Source organism: Taudactylus pleione, unplaced genomic scaffold (genome assembly GCF_031769625.1).
Source record: "Taudactylus pleione unplaced genomic scaffold, aTauple2 ptg000926l, whole genome shotgun sequence".
In the NCBI taxonomy this organism is placed as follows: domain Eukaryota; kingdom Metazoa; phylum Chordata; class Amphibia; order Anura; family Myobatrachidae; genus Taudactylus; species Taudactylus pleione.
Genome location: NW_028285327.1, coordinates 1,052,739 through 1,077,500, shown reverse-complemented (window position 1 = coordinate 1,077,500; position 24,762 = coordinate 1,052,739). Strand labels below are relative to the sequence as shown.

Below are 24,762 nucleotides of genomic sequence, written 5' to 3'. Positions count from 1 at the left end.
GAGGGTCTCGGGAGCCCGTTTGAAGGATTGTAGAGCAGTGGAGAGTCATCACATACATATAATAATCTGACATGCCAGGATTACATGGTGGAAACAGACGGCCTCACACTGAGATGTCACATCAAGCTGCTGGATTAGTGGCTGCAGTGTGGCCTTTCCTATACACTGAGGCCACGTCGCTGCCACTGCACTAGAACAGAGAATGTAGTGATTAGTAAATGTCTATGTCGATCTGCCATAATATTAGCGCAGCACTAGTCCTGGACTATTGCAGGGAAACCTTGTGGCCTTATTACTGTATGTGTTAGTATGGCAGCTATATAGATCCTCTGAGAGCTGTACACTTCTCAGACTGGATATATGTAATTTTATTTATTCTTATTAAGTAGAACTTCAAGAACGAATTCTCTCTGTAGAGGAGAAAAAGAAAAATGTGAGCATAGAAGTGGAAGATTTACGCAGCAAACTCCTGGATCTGATAAATGAGGTACAGTATACGGGGGTACGCCTATAAGAGTCATACAGGAAGCTGTGTATTATATACTAGCTGATAATATACTCGCTGATTTTTATCATTAGAGGTGCTCTAGGTGTATTCCTTTATATAGGGGCCGTGTCCCAGGAGTGACCCACGTGACCTGCAGCGCTATACAGACTAATAGCAGCACCTTCACCCACCGCTCTCACCAATGTCACTGTGTGCCCTGTGTACAGACTGCTATGTAGCCTATCCTATTCATGTGACCGCTGGCCCAAAGCCGCTCTCCCCCCCACCCCTTACCAGCCACACACATGGTACCACACCTATCTCACCAATGTCACTGTGTCACACATCACATTACTCAGCGCAGTCTCCATATACAGACTCAGGAGCACACAGATATACAGGTGTCACATATCACATTACTCAGCGCAGTCTCCCATATACAGAGTCAGGAGCACACAGATATACAGGTGTCACATATCCCATTACTCAGCGCAGTCTCCCATATACAGACTCAGGAGCACACAGATATACAGGTGTCACATATCACATTACTCAGCACAGTCTCCTATATACAGACTCAGGAGCACACAGATATACAGGTGTCACATTACTCAGCGCAGTCTCCATATACAGACTCAGGAGCACACAGATATACAGGTGTCACATATCACATTACTCAGCGCAGTCTCCTATATACAGACTCAGGAGCACACAGATATACAGGTGTCACATATCACATTACTCAGCGCAGTCTCCTATATACAGACTCAGGAGCACACAGATATACAGGTGTCACATATCACATTACTCAGCGCAGTCTCCTATATACAGACTCAGGAGCACACAGATATACAGGTGTCACCTATCACATTACTCAGCGCAGTCTCCTATATACAGACTCAGGAGCACACAGATATACAGGTGTCACATATCACATTACTCAGCGCAGTCTCCATATACAGACTCAGGAGCACACAGATATACAGGTGTCACCTATCACATTACTCAGCGCAGTCTCCTATATACAGACTCAGGAGCACACAGATATACAGGTGTCACATATCACATTACTCAGCGCAGTCTCCATATACAGACTCAGGAGCACACAGATATACAGGTGTCACATATCACATTACTCAGCGCAGTCTCCTATATACAGACTCATGAGCACACAGATATACAGGTGTCACATTACTCAGCGCAGTCTCCATATACAGACTCAGGAGCACACAGATATACAGGTGTCACATATCACATTACTCAGCGCAGTCTCCCATATACAGACTCAGGAGCACACAGATATACAGGTGTCACATATCACATTACTCAGCGCAGTCTCCCATATACAGACTCAGGAGCACACAGATATACAGGTGTCACATATCACATTACTCAGCGCAGTCTACTATATACAGACTCAGGAGCACACAGATATACAGGTGTCACATATCACATTACTCAGCACAGTCTCCCATATACAGACTCAGGAGCACACAGATATACAGGTGTCACATATCACATTACTCAGCACAGTCTCCTATATACAGACTCAGGAGCACACAGATATACAGGTGTCACATATCACATTACTCAGCGCAGTCTCCTATATACAGACTCAGGAGCACACAGATATACAGGTGTCACATATCACATTACTCAGCGCAGTCTCCCATATACAGACTCAGGAGCACACAGATATACAGGTGTCACATATCACATTACTCAGCGCAGTCTCCTATATACAGACTCAGGAGCACACAGATATACAGGTGTCACATTACTCAGCGCAGTCTCCATATACAGACTCAGGAGCACACAGATATACAGGTGTCACATATCACATTACTCAGCGCAGTCTCCTATATACAGACTCAGGAGCACACAGATATACAGGTGTCACATATCACATTACTCAGCGCAGTCTCCTATATACAGACTCAGGAGCACACAGATATACAGGTGTCACATATCACATTACTCAGCGCAGTCTCCTATATACAGACTCAGGAGCACACAGATATACAGATGTCACATATCACATTACTCAGCGCAGTCTCCATATACAGACTCAGGAGCACACAGATATACAGGTGTCACATATCACATTACTCAGCGCAGTCTCCATATACAGACTCAGGAGCACACAGATATACAGGTGTCACATATCACATTACTCAGCGCAGTCTCCTATATACAGACTCAGGAGCACACAGATATACAGATGTCACATATCACATTACTCAGCACAGTCTCCTATATACAGACTCAGTAGCACACAGATATACAGGTGTCACATATCACATTACTCAGCGCAGTCTCCTATATACAGACTCAGGAGCACACAGATATACAGGGGTCACATATCACATTACTCAGCGCAGTCTCCTATATACAGACTCAGGAGCACACAGATATACAGGTGTCACATATCACATTACTCAGCGCAGTCTCCCATATACAGACTCAGGAGCACACAGATATACAGGTGTCACATATCACATTACTCAGCACAGTCTCCTATATACAGACTCAGGTGCACACTGATATACAGGTGTCACATATCACATTACTCAGCGCAGTCTCCTATATACAGACTCAGGAGCACACAGATATACAGGTGTCACATATCACATTACTCAGCGCAGTCTCCCATATACAGACTCAGGAGCACACAGATATACAGGTGTCACCTTATCACATTACTCAGCACAGTCTCCTATATACAGACTCAGGAGCACACAGATATACAGGTGTCACATATCACATTACTCAGCGCAGTCTCCCATATACAGACTCAGGAGCACACAGATATACAGGTGTCACATATCACATTACTCAGTGCAGTCTCCTATATACAGACTCAGGAGCTCACAGATATACAGGTGTCACACATCACATTACTCAGCGCAGTCTCCTATATACAGACTCAGGAGCACACAGATATACAGGTGTCACATATCACATTACTCAGCGCAGTCTCCTATATACAGACTCAGGAGCACACAGATATACAGGTGTCACTTTAATCATCTTATTCTCCTGGTGCGTCCTACTACATCACAAAATTTTCGCCAAAAAGACGCCTGCCGCGAGCTAATTAGTAGAGGACTTGGCAGCTCACTCACTTCTGGCAAGTGGAGCTGCATGGCGTATTGAGGCTACTTGTATGAGGACACATCTGTATATAGCTTCCTCAGTTCCTAGTATTGGGGATGTCACTCATTTACCCATAATTCTATACTCTTTCTGGCCGCGATATCAGAGACCATGTTTGCATTGTACTTTGTGATTATCCTGTCTGAATGTATGAAATTGCAGGGTCAGGGGTAAAGCAGGAGCCCGTGAATGTGTTGGTAGTGGAGTGTTTGCATCAGCTGTCTCTTCCCTCCTCTGTCGGGACTTCTGTGCGCTCTATTTCCCACGCATGTGCGGCGTCCATTGCAGGGGATGATACTGAAGGATCCCTCTCCCGGTAATTTTTGTAAATTACAGGTCATCGGTTTACAGCAGCTAACACAGTGTTCAGATGGCATTAGATACGAGGGTTAATCTCCGGAGTGTACGAGGGTATATTCCTGGGTGCTAATAACACAACCAGCCTGCTGTATATTATAGAAGCCGGAGAACGTCCCATACAGAACTGGCATTGCCTACTCCTATCATAAGTGACACAAAGGACCCCAGGAACATTAAGCGTCCGCTGTTCTGTTCATATTTATTCTCTGTTCTTATTTTTCCATCCAGGTAAATGTCACGAAAAAAGAAAATGTGATGCTAAGGAAGGAGGCGTTTGATCAGCGCAAGCTTCTTGAAAAGTACAACAGAGGTGAGATGCGCCATCGCTATTTTATGTGTATGGTATACGGAACACGGTCATAGACCGGAACACATGGGTGACGCATGTCATTATTAGGGGGAGGGGCCTGCTATCACATGTAGCAGTAATGGTCAGTGTACAGAGCACGGTCAGACACAGGAACACATCTGTGACACGTGTCATTATTAGGGGGAGGGGCTGCTATCACATGTAGCAGTAATGGTCAGTGTACAGAGCACGGTCATACACAGGAACACATGGGTGACACGTGTCATTATTAGGGGGAGGAGGCTGCTATCACATGTAGCAGTAATGGTCAGTGTACAGAGCACGGTCAGACACAGGAACACATCTGTGACACGTGTCATTATTAGGGGGAGGGGCTGCTATCACATGTAGCAGTAATGGTCAGTGTACAGAGCACGGTCATACACAGGAACACATGGGTGACACGTGTCATTATTAGGGGGAGGAGGCTGCTATCACATGTAGCAGTAATGGTCAGTGTACAGAGCACGGTCAGACACAGGAACACATCTGTGACACGTGTCATTATTAGGGGGAGGGGCCTGCTATCACATGTAGCAGTAATGGTCAGTGTACAGAGCACGGTCAGACACAGGAACACACGGGTGACACGTGTCATTATTAGGGGGAGGGGCTGCTATCACATGTAGCAGTAATGGTCAGTGTACAGAGCACGGTCAGACACAGGAACACACGGGTGACACGTGTCATTATTAGGGGGAAGGGCCTGCTATCACATGTAGCAGTAATGGTCAGTGTACAGAGCTCGGTCATACACAGGAACACATGGGTGACACGTGTCATTATTAGGGGGAGGGGCCTGCTATCACATGTAGCTGTAATGGTCAGTGTACAGAGCTCGGTCATACACAGGAACACATGGGTGACACGTGTCATTATTAGGGGGAGGGGCTGCTATCACATGTAGCAGTAATGGTCAGTGTACAGAGTACGGTCAGACACAGGAACACATGGGTGACACGTGTCATTATTAGGGGGAAGGGGCTGCTATCACATGTAGCAGTAATGGTCAGTGTACAGAGCACGGTCAGACACAGGAACACACGGGTGACACGTGTCATTATTAGGGGGAGGGAACACGGCAATGGCAGAGAGCACAGCAATGAGAGCACAGTAATGGCAGAGAGCACAGTAATGGCAGAGAGCACAGTAATGGCAGAGAGCACAGTAATGAGAGCACAGTAATGGAGGAGAGCACAGTAGTGAGAGCACAGTAATGGCAGAGAGCACATTAATGGAGGAGAGCACAGTAGTGAGAGCACAGTAATGGCAGAGAGCACAGTAATGGCAGAGAGCACAGTAATGGCAGAGAGCACAGTAATGAGAGCACAGTAATGGCAGAGAGCACATTAATGGAGGAGAGCACAGTAGTGAGAGCACAGTAATGGCAGAGAGCACATTAATGGAGGAGAGCACAGTAGTGAGAGCACAGTAATGGCAGAGAGCACAGTAATGGCAGAGAGCACAGTAATGGCAGAGAGCACAGTAATGAGAGCACAGTAATGGCAGAGAGCACATTAATGGAGGAGAGCACAGTAGTGAGAGCACAGTAATGGCAGAGAGCACAGTAATGGCAGAGAGCACAGTAATGAGAGCACAGTAATGGCAGAGAGCACATTAATGGAGGAGAGCACAGTAGTGAGAGCACAGTAATGGCAGAGAGCACAGTAATGGCTGAGAGCACAGTAATGACAGCACAGTAATGGCTGAGAGCACAGTAATGACAGCACAGTAATGAGAGCACAGTAATGGCTGAGAGCACAGTAATGACAGCACAGTAATGAGAGCACAGTAGTGAGAGCACAGTAATGGCTGAGAGCACAGTAATGAGAGCACAGTAATGAGAGCACAGTAATGGCAGAGAGCACAGTAGTGAGAGCACAGTAATGAGAGCGCAGTAGTGAGAGCACAGTAATGGCAGAGAGCACAGTAATGAGAGCACAGTAATGGCAGAGAGCACAGTAATGAGAGCACAGTAATGGCAGAGAGCACAGTAATGGCAGAGAGCACAGTAATGGCAGAGAGCACAGTAATGGCAGAGAGCACAGTAATGAGAGCACATTAATGGAGGAGAGCACAGTAGTGAGAGCACAGTAATGGCAGAGAGCACATTAATGGAGGAGAGCACAGTAGTGAGAGCACAGTAATGGCAGAGAGCACAGTAATGAGAGCACATTAATGGAGGAGAGCACAGTAGTGAGAGCACAGTAATGGTAGAGAGCACAGTAATGAGAGCACAGTAATGGCAGAGAGCACATTAATGGAGGAGAGCACAGTAGTGAGAGCACAGTAATGGCAGAGAGCACAGTAATGGCAGAGAGCACAGTAATGACAGCACAGTAATGGCTGAGAGCACAGTAATGACAGCACAGTAATGAGAGCACAGTAGTGAGAGCACAGTAGTGAGAGCACAGTAATGGCAGAGAGCACAGCAATGGCAGAGAGCACAGTAGTGACAGCACAGTAATGAGAGCACAGTAATGGCAGAGAGCACAGCAATGAGAGCACAGTAATGGCAGAGAGCACATTAATGGAGGAGAGCACAGTAGTGAGAGCACAGTAATGGCAGAGAGCACAGCAATGGCAGAGAGCACAGTAATGACTGGTGTTAGAGTTTTAATTTCATTCTTGGACAGTCCTAAAATACTTTATACAAATTGTTTGATTTTAAAATACCTGAACAGTTTGGAAATATAGTTTGTCCTTAATATTATGCTGAATGTATTCACATCCTACTGAGGGGAAATACAAATGGCGTTATAGAGCGTATTATATACTTTGCCTCTGAGCTTGCTCAACACCAGACCGCAGTCACTGTATATGAGTGCGATGCTGAATCCTGTGCGCACGTCATTGTACGCAGACCATCGCTTATCGCTGCCATTATGTCAGTCTGTTCCACACGAGTTAAACACTCAGCATCCCTCACGACCTGTTTGCCGACACTTCCCCCCAGGAATGGGAAACGTTGTCTTTCTTTATCGCTTATCTTTTGATTAGTAATTAAAGTCCATTGAAGAAAAAGCTATGAATATTAATGTGCGGCTTGTAGGCGAACGCGTCCAGATAACAGCGCTGCCTGATTATAATCACTGTGTTGGTGGAGCGGGGAATGGGGCAGGGTGGGGGGGGTGTCTGTTTGCAGTAGGGCATTAAAGTAGATCATTGGTTAATGGGATTAGAAACTTATGCTAATTGTAGCACATTAAATGTAACAAGCGGCCCCATCTGCAGAACAAACAGCGAAGCCTCTAATTAGTGCTTATTGTAGCTCTCCCAGCACATAGGGGGCTGAGCGCCCTCATTGTACCCGGAAATCTCTGCACATCTTCACCTTATTGTGCAGTGTGTCTTTCTCAGCGCTGATTGCTCAGTCTTCACCTTATGCCGAATTCTGGTGACCTCTGTAATTGCCTTTTCACCTATATGGTCAGTAGGAATCAGGTACACTACACCCCTCTCCTTTAGCCTTTAGCCAACATCTTATTTAAATCCTAAAGTAGCTATTCCTGAATGTCGTTACATGTGGTGCAGATACAGAAGTACACTATTTACATGCTACATATAACATGGTCTGTACATGAGTCACACGGTCCAATAACATGGCTTTATGGTGTATATAACTCCGTACAGTTCTACCTATGATGGGGCTTTATGGTGTATATAACTCCGTACAGTTCTACCTATGATGGGGCTTTATGGTGTATATAACTCCTTACAGTTATACCTATGATGGGGCTTTATGGTGTATATAACTCCATACAGTTATACCTATGATGGGGCTTTATGGTGTATATAACTCCGTACAGTTCTACCTATGATGGGGCTTTATGGTGTATATAACTCCGTACAGTTATACCTATGATGGGGCTTTATGGTGTATATAACTCCGTACAGTTCTACCTATGATGGGGCTTTATGGTGTATATAACTCCTTACAGTTATACCTATGATGGGGCTTTATGGTGTATATAACTCCTTACAGTTCTACCTATGATGAGGCTTTATGGTGTATATAATCTGTACAGTTATACCTATGATTGGGCATTATGGTGTATGTAACTCCTTACAGTTATACCTATGATTGGGCTTTATGGTGTATGTAACTCCTTACAGTTATACCTATGATGGGGCTTTATGGTGTATATAACTCCGTACAGTTATACGTATGATGGGGCTTTATGGTGTATATAACTCCGTACAGTTATACCTGTGATCGGGCTTTATGGCGTGTATAACTCCGTACAGTTATACCTATGATGAGGCTTTATGGCGTGTATAACTCCGTACAGTTATACCTGTGATGAGGCTTTATGGTGTATATAACTCCGTACAGTTATAACTGTGATCGGGCTTTATGGCGTGTATAACTCCGTACAGTTATACCTATGATGAGGCTTTATGGCGTGTATAACTCCGTACAGTTATACCTATGATGAGGCTTTATGGCGTGTATAACTCCGTACAGTTATACCTATGATGAGGCTTTATGGCGTGTATAACTCCGTACAGTTATACCTGTGATGAGGCTTTATGGTGTATATAACTCCGTACAGTTATACCTGTGATCGGGCTTTATGGCGTGTATAACTCCGTACAGTTATACCTATGATGAGGCTTTATGGCGTGTATAACTCCGTACAGTTATACCTATGATGAGGCTTTATGGCGTGTATAACTCCGTACAGTTATACCTGTGATGAGGCTTTATGGTGTATATAACTCCGTACAGTTATACCTGTGATCGGGCTTTATGGCGTGTATAACTCCGTACAGTTATACCTATGATGAGGCTTTATGGCGTGTATAACTCCGTACAGTTATACCTGTGATGAGGCTTTATGGTGTATATAACTCCGTACAGTTATACCTGTGATCGGGCTTTATGGCGTGTATAACTCCGTACAGTTATACCTATGATGAGGCTTTATGGCGTGTATAACTCCGTACAGTTATACCTGTGATGAGGCTTTATGGTGTATATAACTCCGTACAGTTATACCTGTGATGAGGCTTTATGGTGTATATAACTCCGTACAGTTATACGTATGATGGGGCTTTATGGTGTATATAACTCCGTACAGTTATACCTGTGATCGGGCTTTATGGCGTGTATAACTCCATACAGTTATACCTATGATGAGGCTTTATGGCGTGTATAACTCCGTACAGTTATACCTGTGATGAGGCTTTATGGTGTATATAACTCCGTACAGTTATACCTGTGATGAGGCTTTATGGTGTATATAACTCCGTACAGTTATAACTGTGATCGGGCTTTATGGCGTGTATAACTCCGTACAGTTATACCTATGATGAGGCTTTATGGCGTGTATAACTCCGTACAGTTATACCTATGATGAGGCTTTATGGCGTGTATAACTCCGTACAGTTATACCTATGATGAGGCTTTATGGCGTGTATAACTCCGTACAGTTATACCTGTGATGAGGCTTTATGGTGTATATAACTCCGTACAGTTATAACTGTGATCGGGCTTTATGGCGTGTATAACTCCGTACAGTTATACCTATGATGAGGCTTTATGGCGTGTATAACTCCGTACAGTTATACCTATGATGGGGCTTTATGGTGTATATAATCTGTACAGTTCTAAATATGAGGGTGTTTTATGAGTTTTCCGTCGGCACACTGCATGTTTTCCCTGATGTTGTGTAGGCGCAGTACACCCTTGAAGTTGTTGCACGTAAAATACAAATTTACTGTTGATATCGGAGTGATTGACTCCTCTTGACCCTACTTTCAAACCTCTATTAAAGCTGCTTAAATTGTTATCTTCAGTGTGAATTATATGACAAGAGATTGCAGAGTTCCTGCCTATATAAAGTATTTTGGTTGCGGAAGATACCATTTAATGCCGGGGTGTGGTGGAATGTACTGGGAATGGAAGACGTTTTTCTGGCACATGAGTGTATGTGACATATGTATGAATAACAGAAACTCACATGTTCACTGCTTAAAGTGGAATATCTAGATCTCACCACAATCCACAGCTACATGACTGCCCCAGCTGAGGAGTCTGTGTGCACCGCTGTACGCTCAGCGCTGGATGGGAATACGTTTGTTGCGCATAGTTATGGCTGAATACATTTTATGCAAAATAGTGACCCCCTCTTGCACCCTATCCCCTTCTGTGTCTGTGACATCATCCAGTTACCTGTAAATCATTTCTGTTTCCGTGTAGTCTCTGTTCTGGCGGTGGAAGAATATGAAGAGTTACAGACCAGCTTAGAGATGGAGAAAGATCTACGGCACAAAGCAGAGTCCCTGGCACAGGAGGTAAAATCCAACCGGGGCTCATTTATCAGCAACAACACAGAGCTGTCTATTATCACCCATCTTTGGGCTGGCATCATTATCTAGATACATCTCATGGCAGTACTACACAAAGACAAAGGGCCTGATTCATCTTTGGGAATAGAGTAAGATATAGCAGGTAACTGTGCACCTGGGTAACTACATGCTGCACTGCAGGGGACAGATGTAACATGAATTAGGACCATAGGGAATAGAGTAAGATATAGCAGGTAACTGTGCACCTGGGTAACTACATGCTGCACTGCAGGGGACAGATGTAACATGAATTAGGCCCATAAGGAATAGAATAAGGTATAGCAGGTAACTGTGCACCTGGGTAACACCATGCTGTACTGCAGGGGGCAGATGTAACATGAATTAGGCCCATAGGGAATAGTGTAAGATATAGCAGGTAACTGTGCACCTGGGTAACACCATGCTGTACTGCAGGGGACAGATGTAACATGAATTAGGCCCATAAGGAATAGAATAAGGTATAGCAGGTAACTGTGCACCTGGGTAACACCATGCTGCACTGCAGGGGGCAGATGTAACATGAATTAGGACCATAGGGAATAGAGTAAGATATAGCAGGTAACTGTGCACCTGGGTAACACCATGCTGTACTGCAGGGGGGCAGATGTAACATGAATTAGGACCATAGGGAATAGAGTAAGATATAGCAGGTAACTGTGCACCTGGGTAACACCATGCTGCACTGCAGGGGGGCAGATGTAACATGAATTAGGCCCATAGGGAATAGAGTAAGATATAGCAGGTAACTGTGCACCTGGGTAACACCATGCTGCACTGCAGGGGGACAGATGTAACATGAATTAGGACCATAGGGAATAGAGTAAGATATAGCAGGTAACTGTGCACCTGGGTAACACCATGCTGCACTGCAGGGGACAGATGTAACATGAATTAGGCCCATAGGGAATAGAGTAAGATATAGCAGGTAACTGTGCACCTGGGTAACACCATGCTGTACTGCAGGGGGCAGATGTAACATGAATTAGGACCATAGGGAATAGAGTAAGATATAGCAGGTAACTGTGCACCTGGGTAACACCATGCTGCACTGCAGGGGACAGATGTAACATGAATTAGGCCCATAGGGAATAGAGTAAGATATAGCAGGTAACTGTGCACCTGGGTAGCACCATGCTGCACTGCAGGGGACAGATGTAACATGAATTAGGACCATAGGGAATAGAGTAAGATATAGCAGGTAACTGTACACCTGGGTAACACCGTACTGTACTGCAGGGGGGCAGATGTAACATGAATTAGGCCCATAGGGAATAGAGTAAGATATAGCAGGTAACTGTACACCTGGGTAACACCATGCTGCACTGCAGGGGGACAGATGTAACATGAATTAGGACCATAGGGAATAGTGTAAGATATAGCAGGTAACTGTGCACCTGGGTAACACCATGCTGTACTGCAGGGGGGCAGATGTAACATGAATTAGGGCCATAGGGAATAGAGTAAGATATAGCAGGTAACTGTGCACCTGGGTAACACCATGCTGTACTGCAGGGGGCAGATGTAACATGAATTAGGACCATAGGGAATAGAGTAAGATATAGCAGGTAACTGTGCACCTGGGTAACACCATGCTGCACTGCAGGGGGGCAGATGTAACATGAATTAGGCCCATAGGGAATAGAGTAAGATATAGCAGGTAACTGTGCACCTGGGTAACACCATGCTGCACTGCAGGGGGACAGATGTAACATGAATTAGGACCATAGGGAATAGAGTAAGATATAGCAGGTAACTGTGCACCTGGGTAACACCATGCTGCACTGCAGGGGGGCAGATGTAACATGTATTAGGCCCATAGGGAATAGAGTAAGGTACAGCAGGTAACTGTGCACCTGGGTAACACCATGCTGTACTGCAGGGGGCAGATGTAACATGAATTAGGCCCATAGGGAATAGTGTAAGATATAGCAGGTAACTGTGCACCTGGGTAACACCGTGCTGTACTGCAGGGGGCAGATGTAACATGTATTAGGCCCATAGGGAATAGAATAAGGTATAGCAGGTAACTGTGCACCTGGGTAACACCATGCTGTACTGCAGGGGGCAGATGTAACATGAATTAGGCCCATAGGGAATAGTGTAAGATATAGCAGGTAACTGTGCACCTGGGTAACACCGTGCTGTACTGCAGGGGGCAGATGTAACATGAATTAGGCCCATAGGGAATAGAGTAAGATATAGCAGGTAACTGTGCACCTGGGTAACACCATGCTGTACTGCAGGGGGGCAGATGTAACATGAATTAGGCCCATAGGGAATAGAGTAAGATATAGCAGGTAACTGTACACCTGGGTAACACCATGCTGTACTGCAGGGGACAGATGTAACATGAATTAGGCCCATAAGGAATAGAGTAAGATATAGTAGGTAACTGTGCACCTGGGTAACACCATGCTGTACTGCAGGGGACAGATGTAACATGAATTAGGCCCATAAGGAATAGAATAAGGTATAGCAGGTAACTGTGCACCTGGGTAACACCATGCTGTACTGCAGGGGGGCAGATGTAACATGAATTAGGCCCATAGGGAATAGTGTAAGATATAGCAGGTAACTGTGCACCTGGGTAACACCGTGCTGTACTGCAGGGGGCAGATGTAACATGAATTAGGCCCATAGGGAATAGTGTAAGATATAGCAGGTAACTGTGCACCTGGGTAACACCATGCTGTACTGCAGGGGACAGATGTAACATGAATTAGGCCCATAAGGAATAGAATAAGGTATAGCAGGTAACTGTGCACCTGGGTAACACCATGCTGTACTGCAGGGGGGCAGATGTAACATGAATTAGGCCCATAGGGAATAGAGTAAGATATAGCAGGTAACTGTACACCTGGGTAACACCATGCTGCACTGCAGGGGGACAGATGTAACATGAATTAGGACCATAGGGAATAGTGTAAGATATAGCAGGTAACTGTGCACCTGGGTAACACCATGCTGTACTGCAGGGGGGCAGATGTAACATGAATTAGGCCCATAGGGAATAGAGTAAGATATAGCAGGTAACTGTGCACCTGGGTAACACCATGCTGCACTGCAGGGGACAGATGTAACATGAATTAGGCCCATAGGGAATAGAGTAAGATATAGCAGGTAACTGTACACCTGGGTAACACCGTGCTGTACTGCAGGGGGGCAGATGTAACATGAATTAGGACCATAGGGAATAGTGTAAGATATAGCAGGTAACTGTGCACCTGGGTAACACCATGCTGCACTGCAGGGGACAGATGTAACATGAATTAGGCCCATAGGGAATAGAGTAAGATATAGCAGGTAACTGTACACCTGGGTAACACCGTGCTGTACTGCAGGGGGGCAGATGTAACATGAATTAGGACCATAGGGAATAGTGTAAGATATAGCAGGTAACTGTGCACCTGGGTAACACCGTGCTGCACTGCAGGGGGACAGATGTAACATGAATTAGGCCCATAGGGAATAGAATAAGGTATAGCAGGTAACTGTGCACCTGGGTAACACCATGCTGTACTGCAGGGGGGCAGATGTAACATGAATTAGGCCCATAGGGAATAGTGTAAGATATAGCAGGTAACTGTGCACCTGGGTAACACCGTGCTGTACTGCAGGGGGCAGATGTAACATGAATTAGGCCCATAGGGAATAGTGTAAGATATAGCAGGTAACTGTGCACCTGGGTAACACCGTGCTGTACTGCAGGGGGCAGATGTAACATGAATTAGGCCCATAGGGAATAGTGTAAGATATAGCAGGTAACTGTGCACCTGGGTAACACCATGCTGTACTGCAGGGGACAGATGTAACATGAATTAGGCCCATAAGGAATAGAGTAAGATATAGTAGGTAACTGTGCACCTGGGTAACACCATGCTGTACTGCAGGGGACAGATGTAACATGAATTAGGCCCATAAGGAATAGAATAAGGTATAGCAGGTAACTGTGCACCTGGGTAACACCATGCTGTACTGCAGGGGGCAGATGTAACATGAATTAGGCCCATAGGGAATAGAGTAAGATATAGCAGGTAACTGTACACCTGGGTAACACCGTACTGTACTGCAGGGGGGCAGATGTAACATGAATTAGGCCCATAGGGAATAGAGTAAGATATAGCAGGTAACTGTACACCTGGGTAACACCATGCTGCACTGCAGGGGGACAGATGTAACATGAATTAGGACCATAGGGAATAGTGTAAGATATAGCAGGTAACTGTGCACCTGGGTAACACCATGCTGTACTGCAGGGGGGCAGATGTAACATGAATTAGGGCCATAGGGAATAGAGTAAGATATAGCAGGTAACTGTGCACCTGGGTAACACCATGCTGCACTGCAGGGGACAGATGTAACATGAATTAGGCCCATAGGGAATAGAGTAAGATATAGCAGGTAACTGTACACCTGGGTAACACCGTGCTGTACTTCAGGGTGGCAGATGTAACATGAATTAGGACCATAGGGAATAGTGTAAGATATAGCAGGTAACTGTGCACCTGGGTAACACCATGCTGCACTGCAGGGGACAGATGTAACATGAATTAGGCCCATAGGGAATAGAGTAAGATATAGCAGGTAACTGTACACCTGGGTAACACCGTGCTGTACTGCAGGGGGGGCAGATGTAACATGAATTAGGACCATAGGGAATAGAGTAAGATATAGTAGGTAACTGTGCACCTGGGTAACACCGTGCTGTACTGCAGGGGGGCAGATGTAACATGAATTAGGACCATAGGGAATAGTGTAAGATATAGCAGGTAACTGTGCACCTGGGTAACACCATGCTGCACTGCAGGGGACAGATGTAACATGAATTAGGCCCATAGGGAATAGAGTAAGATATAGTAGGTAACTGTGCACCTGGGTAACACCATGCTGTACTGCAGGGGACAGATGTAACATGAATTAGGCCCATAAGGAATAGAGTAAGATATAGTAGGTAACTGTGCACCTGGGTAACACCATGCTGTACTGCAGGGGGACAGATGTAACATGAATTAGGCCCATAAGGAATAGAATAAGGTATAGCAGGTAACTGTGCACCTGGGTAACACCATGCTGTACTGCAGGGGGCAGATGTAACATGAATTAGGCCCATAGGGAATAGTGTAAGATATAGCAGGTAACTGTGCACCTGGGTAACACCATGCTGCACTGCAGGGGGCAGATGTAACATGAATTAGGCCCATAGGGAATAGAGTAAGATATAGCAGGTAACTGTACACCTGGGTAACACCATGCTGTACTGCAGGGGGGCAGATGTAACATGAATTAGGACCATAGGGAATAGTGTAAGATATAGCAGGTAACTGTGCACCTGGGTAACACCATGCTGCACTGCAGGGGACAGATGTAACATGAATTAGGCCCATAGGGAATAGAGTAAGATATAGCAGGTAACTGTACACCTGGGTAACACCGTGCTGTACTGCAGGGGGGCAGATGTAACATGAATTAGGACCATAGGGAATAGTGTAAGATATAGCAGGTAACTGTGCACCTGGGTAACACCATGCTGCACTGCAGGGGACAGATGTAACATGAATTAGGCCCATAGGGAATAGAGTAAGATATAGCAGGTAACTGTACACCTGGGTAACACCGTGCTGTACTGCAGGGGGGCAGATGTAACATGAATTAGGACCATAGGGAATAGAGTAAGATATAGCAGGTAACTGTGCACCTGGGTAACACCGTGCTGTACTGCAGGGGGGCAGATGTAACATGAATTAGGACCATAGGGAATAGTGTAAGATATAGCAGGTAACTGTGCACCTGGGTAACACCATGCTGCACTGCAGGGGACAGATGTAACATGAATTAGGCCCATAGGGAATAGAGTAAGATATAGCAGGTAACTGTACACCTGGGTAACACCGTGCTGTACTGCAGGGGGGCAGATGTAACATGAATTAGGACCATAGGGAATAGTGTAAGATATAGCAGGTAACTGTGCACCTGGGTAACACCATGCTGCACTGCAGGGGACAGATGTAACATGAATTAGGCCCATAGGGAATAGAGTAAGATATAGCAGGTAACTGTACACCTGGGTAACACCATGCTGTACTGCAGGGGACAGATGTAACATGAATTAGGCCCATAAGGAATAGAGTAAGATATAGTAGGTAACTGTGCACCTGGGTAACACCATGCTGCACTGCAGGGGGACAGATGTAACATGAATTAGGCCCATAGGGAATAGAGTAAGGTATAGCAGGTAACTGTGCACCTGGGTAACACCATGCTGCACTGCAGGGGGACAGATGTAACATGAATTAGGCCCATAAGGAATAGAGTAAGATATAGTAGGTAACTGTGCACCTGGGTAACACCATGCTGTACTGCAGGGGACAGATGTAACATGAATTAGGCCCATAAGGAATAGAATAAGGTATAGCAGGTAACTGTGCACCTGGGTAACACCATGCTGTACTGCAGGGGGCAGATGTAACATGAATTAGGCCCATAGGGAATAGAGTAAGATATAGCAGGTAACTGTACACCTGGGTAACACCGTACTGTACTGCAGGGGGGCAGATGTAACATGAATTAGGCCCATAGGGAATAGAGTAAGATATAGCAGGTAACTGTACACCTGGGTAACACCATGCTGCACTGCAGGGGGACAGATGTAACATGAATTAGGACCATAGGGAATAGTGTAAGATATAGCAGGTAACTGTGCACCTGGGTAACACCATGCTGTACTGCAGGGGGGCAGATGTAACATGAATTAGGGCCATAGGGAATAGAGTAAGATATAGCAGGTAACTGTGCACCTGGGTAACACCATGCTGCACTGCAGGGGACAGATGTAACATGAATTAGGCCCATAGGGAATAGAGTAAGATATAGCAGGTAACTGTACACCTGGGTAACACCGTGCTGTACTGCAGGGGGGCAGATGTAACATGAATTAGGACCATAGGGAATAGTGTAAGATATAGCAGGTAACTGTGCACCTGGGTAACACCATGCTGCACTGCAGGGGACAGATGTAACATGAATTAGGCCCATAGGGAATAGAGTAAGATATAGCAGGTAACTGTACACCTGGGTAACACCGTGCTGTACTGCAGGGGGGGCAGATGTAACATGAATTAGGCCCATAGGGAATAGAGTAAGATATAGCAGGTAACTGTGCACCTGGGTAACACCATGCTGTACCGCAGGGGGGCAGATGTAACATGAATTAGGACCATAGGGAATAGTGTAAGATATAGCAGGTAACTGTGCACCTGGGTAACACCATGCTGCACTGCAGGGGACAGATGTAACATGAATTAGGCCCATAGGGAATAGAGTAAGATATAGCAGGTAACTGTACACCTGGGTAACACCGTGCTGTACTGCAGGGGGGCAGATGTAACATGAATTAGGACCATAGGGAATAGTGTAAGATATAGCAGGTAACTGTGCACCTGGGTAACACCATGCTGCACTGCAGGGGACAGATGTAACATGAATTAGGCCCATAGGGAATAGAGTAAGATATAGCAGGTAACTGTACACCTGGGTAACACCGTGCTGTACTGCAGGGGGGCAGATGTAACATGAATTAGGACCATAGGGAATAGAGTAAGATATAGCAGGTAACTGTGCACCTGGGTAACACCGTGCTGTACTGCAGGGGGGCAGATGTAACATGAATTAGGACCATAGGGAATAGTGTAAGATATAGCAGGTAACTGTGCACCTGGGTAACACCATGCTGCACTGCAGGGGACAGATGTAACATGAATTAGGCCCATAGGGAATAGAGTAAGATATAGCAGGTAACTGTGCACCTGGGTAACACCGTGCTGTACTGCAGGGGGGCAGATGTAACATGAATTAGGACCATAGGGAATAGTGTAAGATATAGCAGGTAACTGTGCACCTGGGTAACACCATGCTGCACTGCAGGGGACAGATGTAACATGAATTAGGCCCATAGGGAATAGAGTAAGATATAGCAGGTAACTGTACACCTGGGTAACACCATGCTGTACTGCAGGGGACAGATGTAACATGAATTAGGCCCATAAGGAATAGAGTAAGATATAGTAGGTAACTGTGCACCTGGGTAACACCATGCTGTACTGCAGGGGACAGATGTAACATGAATTAGGCCCATAAGGAATAGAATAAGGTATAGCAGGTAACTGTGCACCTGGGTAACACCATGCTGTACTGCAGGGGGTAGATGTAACATGAATTAGGACCATAGGGAATAGTGTAAGATATAGCAGGTAACTGTGCACCTGGGTAACACCATGCTGCACTGCAGGGGGACAGATGTAACATGAATTAGGCCCATAGGGAATAGAGTAAGGTATAGCAGGTAACTGTGCACCTGGGTAACACCATGCTGCACTGCAGGGGGCAGATGTAACATGAATTAGGCCCACAGGGAACAGAGTAAGATATAGCAGGTAACTGTGCACCTGGGTAACACCATGCTGTACTGCAGGGGGGCAGATGTAACATGAATTAGGCCCATAGGGAATAGAATAAGGTATAGCAGGTAACTGTGCACCTGGGTAACACCATGCTGTACTGCAGGGGGGCAGATGTAACATGAATTAGGCCCATAGGGAATAGAGTAAGGTATAGCAGGTAACTGTGCACCTGGGTAACACCATGCTGCACTGCAGGGGGCAGATGTAACATGAATTAGGCCCACAGGGAACAGAGTAAGATATAGCAGGTAACTGTGCACCTGGGTAACACCATGCTGCACTGCAGGGGGCAGATGTAACATGAATTAGGCCCATAGGGAATAGAATAAGGTATAGCAGGTAACTGTGCACCTGGGTAACACCATGCTGTACTGCAGGGGGGCAGATGTAACATGAATTAGGCCCATAGGGAATAGTGTAAGATATAGCAGGTAACTGTGCACCTGGGTAACACCGTGCTGTACTGCAGGGGGGCAGATGTAACATGAATTAGGACCATAGGGAATAGTGTAAGATATAGCAGGTAACTGTGCACCTGGGTAACACCATGCTGCACTGCAGGGGGACAGATGTAACATGAATTAGGCCCATAGGGAATAGAATAAGGTATAGCAGGTAACTGTGCACCTGGGTAACACCATGCTGTACTGCAGGGGGGCAGATGTAACATGAATTAGGCCCATAGGGAATAGAGTAAGATATAGCAGGTAACTGTGCACCTGGGTAACACCATGCTGCACTGCAGGGGGGCAGATGTAACATGAATTAGGACCATAGGGAATAGAGTAAGATATAGCAGGTAACTGTGCACCTGGGTAACACCATGCTGCACTGCAGGGGGGCAGATGTAACATGTATTAGGCCCATAGGGAATAGAGTAAGGTACAGCAGGTAACTGTGCACCTGGGTAACACCATGCTGCACTGCAGGGGGCAGATGTAACATGAATTGAGTTGTAGTGCCCCAGCACTCGTTCCCAGGCAGGACTTAAGTGGAAGTGCTGGTTTTTCAGGCCTGGCTCCACTGCCGTCATCCCCCTGTCCGTCCCTTGAGATCCGGGGGGAAATGACTGCAACACGCGGATCACCGCAAGCGGTGTTCTGTCCCGTGACTTACATTAGCCTCCCTAGAGGAGTCTTTTCCGTCAGAGGCTACTGCAGATCAAGTGACTGGTGGGTAACCTCCTTGATTCGGCTACATACAGTATATATCAATGAGGCTGCTTTGGACATCACCCTGTTATCCTCCAGGGTTTCGGCTGCTGCGGTGTCAGCTCGCCGTTCCTTATGGCTGCGCTCTTGGAGAGCGGATGCGGACTCTAGGAAAGGATTAGAGTGTCTGCCTTATAATGGTAAGATCTTATTTGGTCCTGACCTTGACAAGATTGTGTATATGTTGGCAGCAGCAAAATCGTCGTGTCTGCCTTCAGCATCTACTTCTTCAGGATCCCGGTCCTCGTCCTTTCAGCCCCAAGGTAAGCCTAAGATCAGCCCTTTCCGAGACAGTCAGCCCTCAAAAAGACACTACAGACATTTGGGTAAGAGAAGTAGTCTCTCACGGCAATTCTTCTGCACAAGCCCTCTGTCAGACAAAGACAAGGCATTACAAATCCAGAAAGCCATATAATCCTTGCTTCAAGAGTTGTCATCCCAGTACCGCTTCCTCAGAGAGGAATGGGTTATTACTCCAATCTCTTTCTGGTCCAGAAACCGAACGGATCGTATCGGCCTATCCTCAATCTCAAGTCCCTTAACAGATTCCTCAGGGTACCTCGGTTCAGGATTGAAACCCTCCGCTCAATTACACTGACTATGGAACCGGGGGATTTTATGGTATCACTGGATATTCAGGATGTATACCTGCATATTCCAATTGCTTCATCTCACCAGCGTTTCCTCTGTTTTGCTATAAAGCAACAACATTTCCAGTTTCGGGCTCTGCCGTTTGGTTTCTCAGCAGCCCCTCTGGTGTTTACCAAAGTTATGGCTGTCATGGGAGCACATCTACCGCATCAGGGGGTTCGACTGTTGCCTTACCTGGACGACCTCTTATTGTTGGCAGGGTCTCCAGAAGTACTTCACCACCATCTACAGCTGACAATTTCTGTAATTCAGACTCACGGGTGGTTGATCAATTGGACTAAGTCCTCCTTGACTCCATCCCAGAGGATACTCCATCTGGGAGCTCTGTTGGATTCCCAACAGCAGAGAATCTTTCTGACCGCAGAAAAGATCTCCACTTTATAGATGCGAGTACGCAGATGCCTCTGCAGTCGCCGAGTGTCAATCCACTCAGCAATACAAGTACAGGGGTCCAAGGTATCAACATTCGAAATGGTGGAATATGCCCAGTTTCATTCCAGGCCTTTGCAGAAAAAAAATGATTTTCTCCTGGTGCAACGCATTACCCCATCGGTTAAAAGCACCAATGATGGCACTCTCTCCAGAGGTGCATCTGCCTCTTGCCTGGTGGCTGCAGACTGGTCACCTCACCAAAGTGCGTCCTTTTTGGATTCCGGAATAGGTCCTCCTGACTGTGGACGCCAGTCTCCAGGGTTGGGGCGCAGTGATAGGTCCACACTCATTTCAGGGGCGGTGGACAACAGAGGAGTCAGTTCTACCAATCAACATATTGGAACTTCGAGCAGTCTTTAGCAAGCCATACTCAAACTTCACGGAAAGCCTGTGCAAGTTCAGTCAGACAACGCCACAACTGTGGCTTACATCAATCATCAAGGAGGAACTCGAAGTCAGGCAGCAATGACAGAGTGTCACGCATTCTGACATGGGCGGACTGTCATCTCCCAGCCATTTCGGCAATGTTCATTCCAGGAGTTCTCAATTGGGAAGCTGACTTCCTCAGCAGTCACAACGTGCATCCAGGGGAATGATCTCTTCACCAAGAGGTGTTTCAGCTCCTAGTGGACAGGTTGGGCCTTCCAGATGTGAACGTCATGGCCTCCCGACACAAACAAAAACTGCCAGTGTATGGGTCCAGAACAAGAGATCCGAGGCGATTCTGGTAGACGCTCTGTTGATACAGTGGAGCTTCCAGTTTGCGTACCTTTTCCCTCCGTTCTCCCTGCTTCCTCAAGTAATTTGAAAGTTTAAACAAGGAGGCATAGTCCTGCTGGTGGCTCCAGCATGGCCAGGTGGCACTGGTACTCAGATCATTCGGAGTCTCTCCATCGACACTCCGTTGCTGTTGCCTCAACGTCCGGACCAGTTGTCTCAGGGTTCTTGCCTTTTACCTGGACCTGGGTCATCTGTCTTTGACGGCGTGGCTCTTGAGACATCTCTCTTAAGGTCTAAGGGTTTTTCTAGCTCTGTTGTGGATACTATGATCAGAAACCAGGGTTTATCACAGGGTGTGGGATACCTACTTCCAATGGTGTCGTCCCAGAGGTTATGATCCCCGGAACTTTTTGGAGTCTTGGCCTTCCATCAAGCGGGCTTGGATCTTGGTCTCCATTTAGCCTCGCTGAAGGTTCATGTCTTGGCTCTGTCTGTATGGTTTCAGAGGAAAATTGCTGCTCCACCTGATATCCGGACCTTCCTCCAGGGTGTCCTCCGGATTCAGCCTCCCTTTGTCCCTCCTGTGGCTCCTTGGGATTTGACTGTGGTGCTTAGGGCCCTCCAGGACCCTCCATTTGAACCCCTGGCTTCAGTGGATCTCAGATGGCTTACGGCTAAGACTGTTTTTCTTCTGGCCATAGCTTCTGCCAGAAGAGTGTCAGACTTGGGGGGGACTTTCTTGTCGCTCCACATTTCTGATATTTCACCAGGACAGGGCGGTGCTTCGAACTCACCCTGGGTTCCTTCCTAAGGTGGTTTCCAGTTACCACATCAATTAGGGAATTGTCGTGCTAGCCTTTCAGTCTCTAGACCTCTCAGCGAGTGAGGCCTCCTTGGATGTGGTGTGGGTCCTCAAACTTTATGTGGACCGTACCAGTTCCCTTCGGAAGTCAGCTTCCTTGTTTATCCTTTACAGATTTCACAAGAAGGGATGGCCAGCCAATACACAGACTTTGGCTAAGTGGCTGTGTATGACGATCTCTGAAGGCTTACACTGAGGAGGGACTTCCAGTGCCGTCCTCTGTTAAGGCTCATTTTGCTCGTTCTGTGGTTCCCTAGTGGGCAGCTCGCCATGGCACCTCGGTTGTTCAGCTTTGTATGGCGGCCACGAGGTCTTCTGTCCAGACCTTTTTGAGGTTCTATGCATTTGATACTTCAGGATGCTTCCTTTGGGCGGCAGATTCTCCTTTTACCACAGGAGCATCCCCACCCTTAAAAAGACTGCTTTGGGACATCCCTAAGGTCTCCCTGTGGAGCCTATGGACTTCGAGGAAAGAGAGATAACAAAGGTAAGTTCTTACCATATCTCTCATTATGTGCACCCCTTGTATTGCAGTATAGTTTTTCCAGGGGCACAGTTACTTACTGGGACAAATCGTTAACATCATCAAGTGTGAACCATGTGTCGCCCGTCGCATCTTCAGGTCGCCCCTACTGCAGCTCAATCTGTCAATCTCGTTCCAGATTTCTGGCAAATTGCGCAGTGTGTACACTCTACCGGATGACCAGGAGTTATGTTAACATTATAGAGTTAACGATTATGCACAGTATTTTCTTTGGTAGATTGCACAGCGCATACGCACTATATAGTGTTCCTGGGAGTTGACGGGAAATCAGGACGACCATCCTATGGTTTGCACATCGTCTTACGTGTACCTACCTAACCCTATGTACAATTCTACATCAGGCCCAAAGTCACCAACATGTTACATTTATTAGTGTATCTCCATTACACCAGCTTTCTGGTTGTCAGAGTCTGAGCTTGGTTGTCAGAGGCCAGCCCTTTTTCAGTCAGTGCTGTTCTATTGAGATGGCCAGAGTTCTAGGTAGGACATATACATACAAAGTAAAGGCAGAAAGACGGGTTTAGTGGTGACTGTAGTAAGTGGGGTCAGTTGTGAGGAGAGATCAGGAGATAATTCTGTGGCCAGTTTCTTACCATTCTATGTTTGGGCACAAGGAATACACAGCACGTCCTGTAATATTAGGATATTAGATGCCCCTGCTGTACTTAGGACATTTACCTCTGTCTTTAGGTCTCTCCCTAGCTCGACACCGTTTATATGAACTAATTCAGGTGTCTTATCCTGCAGACCCCACATAGGGTGACAAGCTGGCTGATCTCTTCCACCATGTTTCCTGCTGTTTTCCAGATGTACATTGAACAGAACCAGCTTAAACGACAAAGCTGCCTCCTGCTGCAGGCTTGTGCCCCCGACGAACAGCTCCTGAAAGCTCTAGAAGACAACGCAAAGTTATCTCATTTACTAGAAGAAGAGAGAATTGACCATCAGCTGAAGGTAATATACAGGCCCGGGAGGCACCGCTCATTACTATTATTATCCTTTATTTATATGGTGCCACAAGTGTTCCGCAGCGCCTTACATAGTACATAGAACTAATAGGTGAACAAGAAACAAGTAACTTACAGTACATTACAGTACAGGACAAGGACACAACTTATATACATTGCTGCAATAGTGATTATAACACTCACAATAAGCAGCCGGGAGTTGGCGGTCCCGT

General features: G+C 46.3%; 1 protein-coding gene across 4 annotated transcripts in view; it reads left to right on the top strand.

Annotated features, from left to right (window-relative positions):
• The window catches only part of SHTN1 (shootin 1), a 298,248-nt gene that overhangs the window by 107,474 nt on the left and 166,012 nt on the right, over positions 1-24,762 (top strand). For 3 of the 4 annotated variants that reach the window (XM_088459665.1, XM_088459667.1, XM_088459668.1), the window contains 4 exons: positions 387-487; positions 4,232-4,313; positions 10,558-10,652; positions 24,390-24,536. In XM_088459665.1, the coding sequence (XP_088315791.1) occupies positions 387-487; positions 4,232-4,313; positions 10,558-10,652; positions 24,390-24,536 (425 nt within the window). The remainder of the gene's footprint in view (positions 1-386; positions 488-4,231; positions 4,314-10,557; positions 10,653-24,389; positions 24,537-24,762) is intronic. The other variant, XM_088459666.1, reaches the window with a different exon arrangement.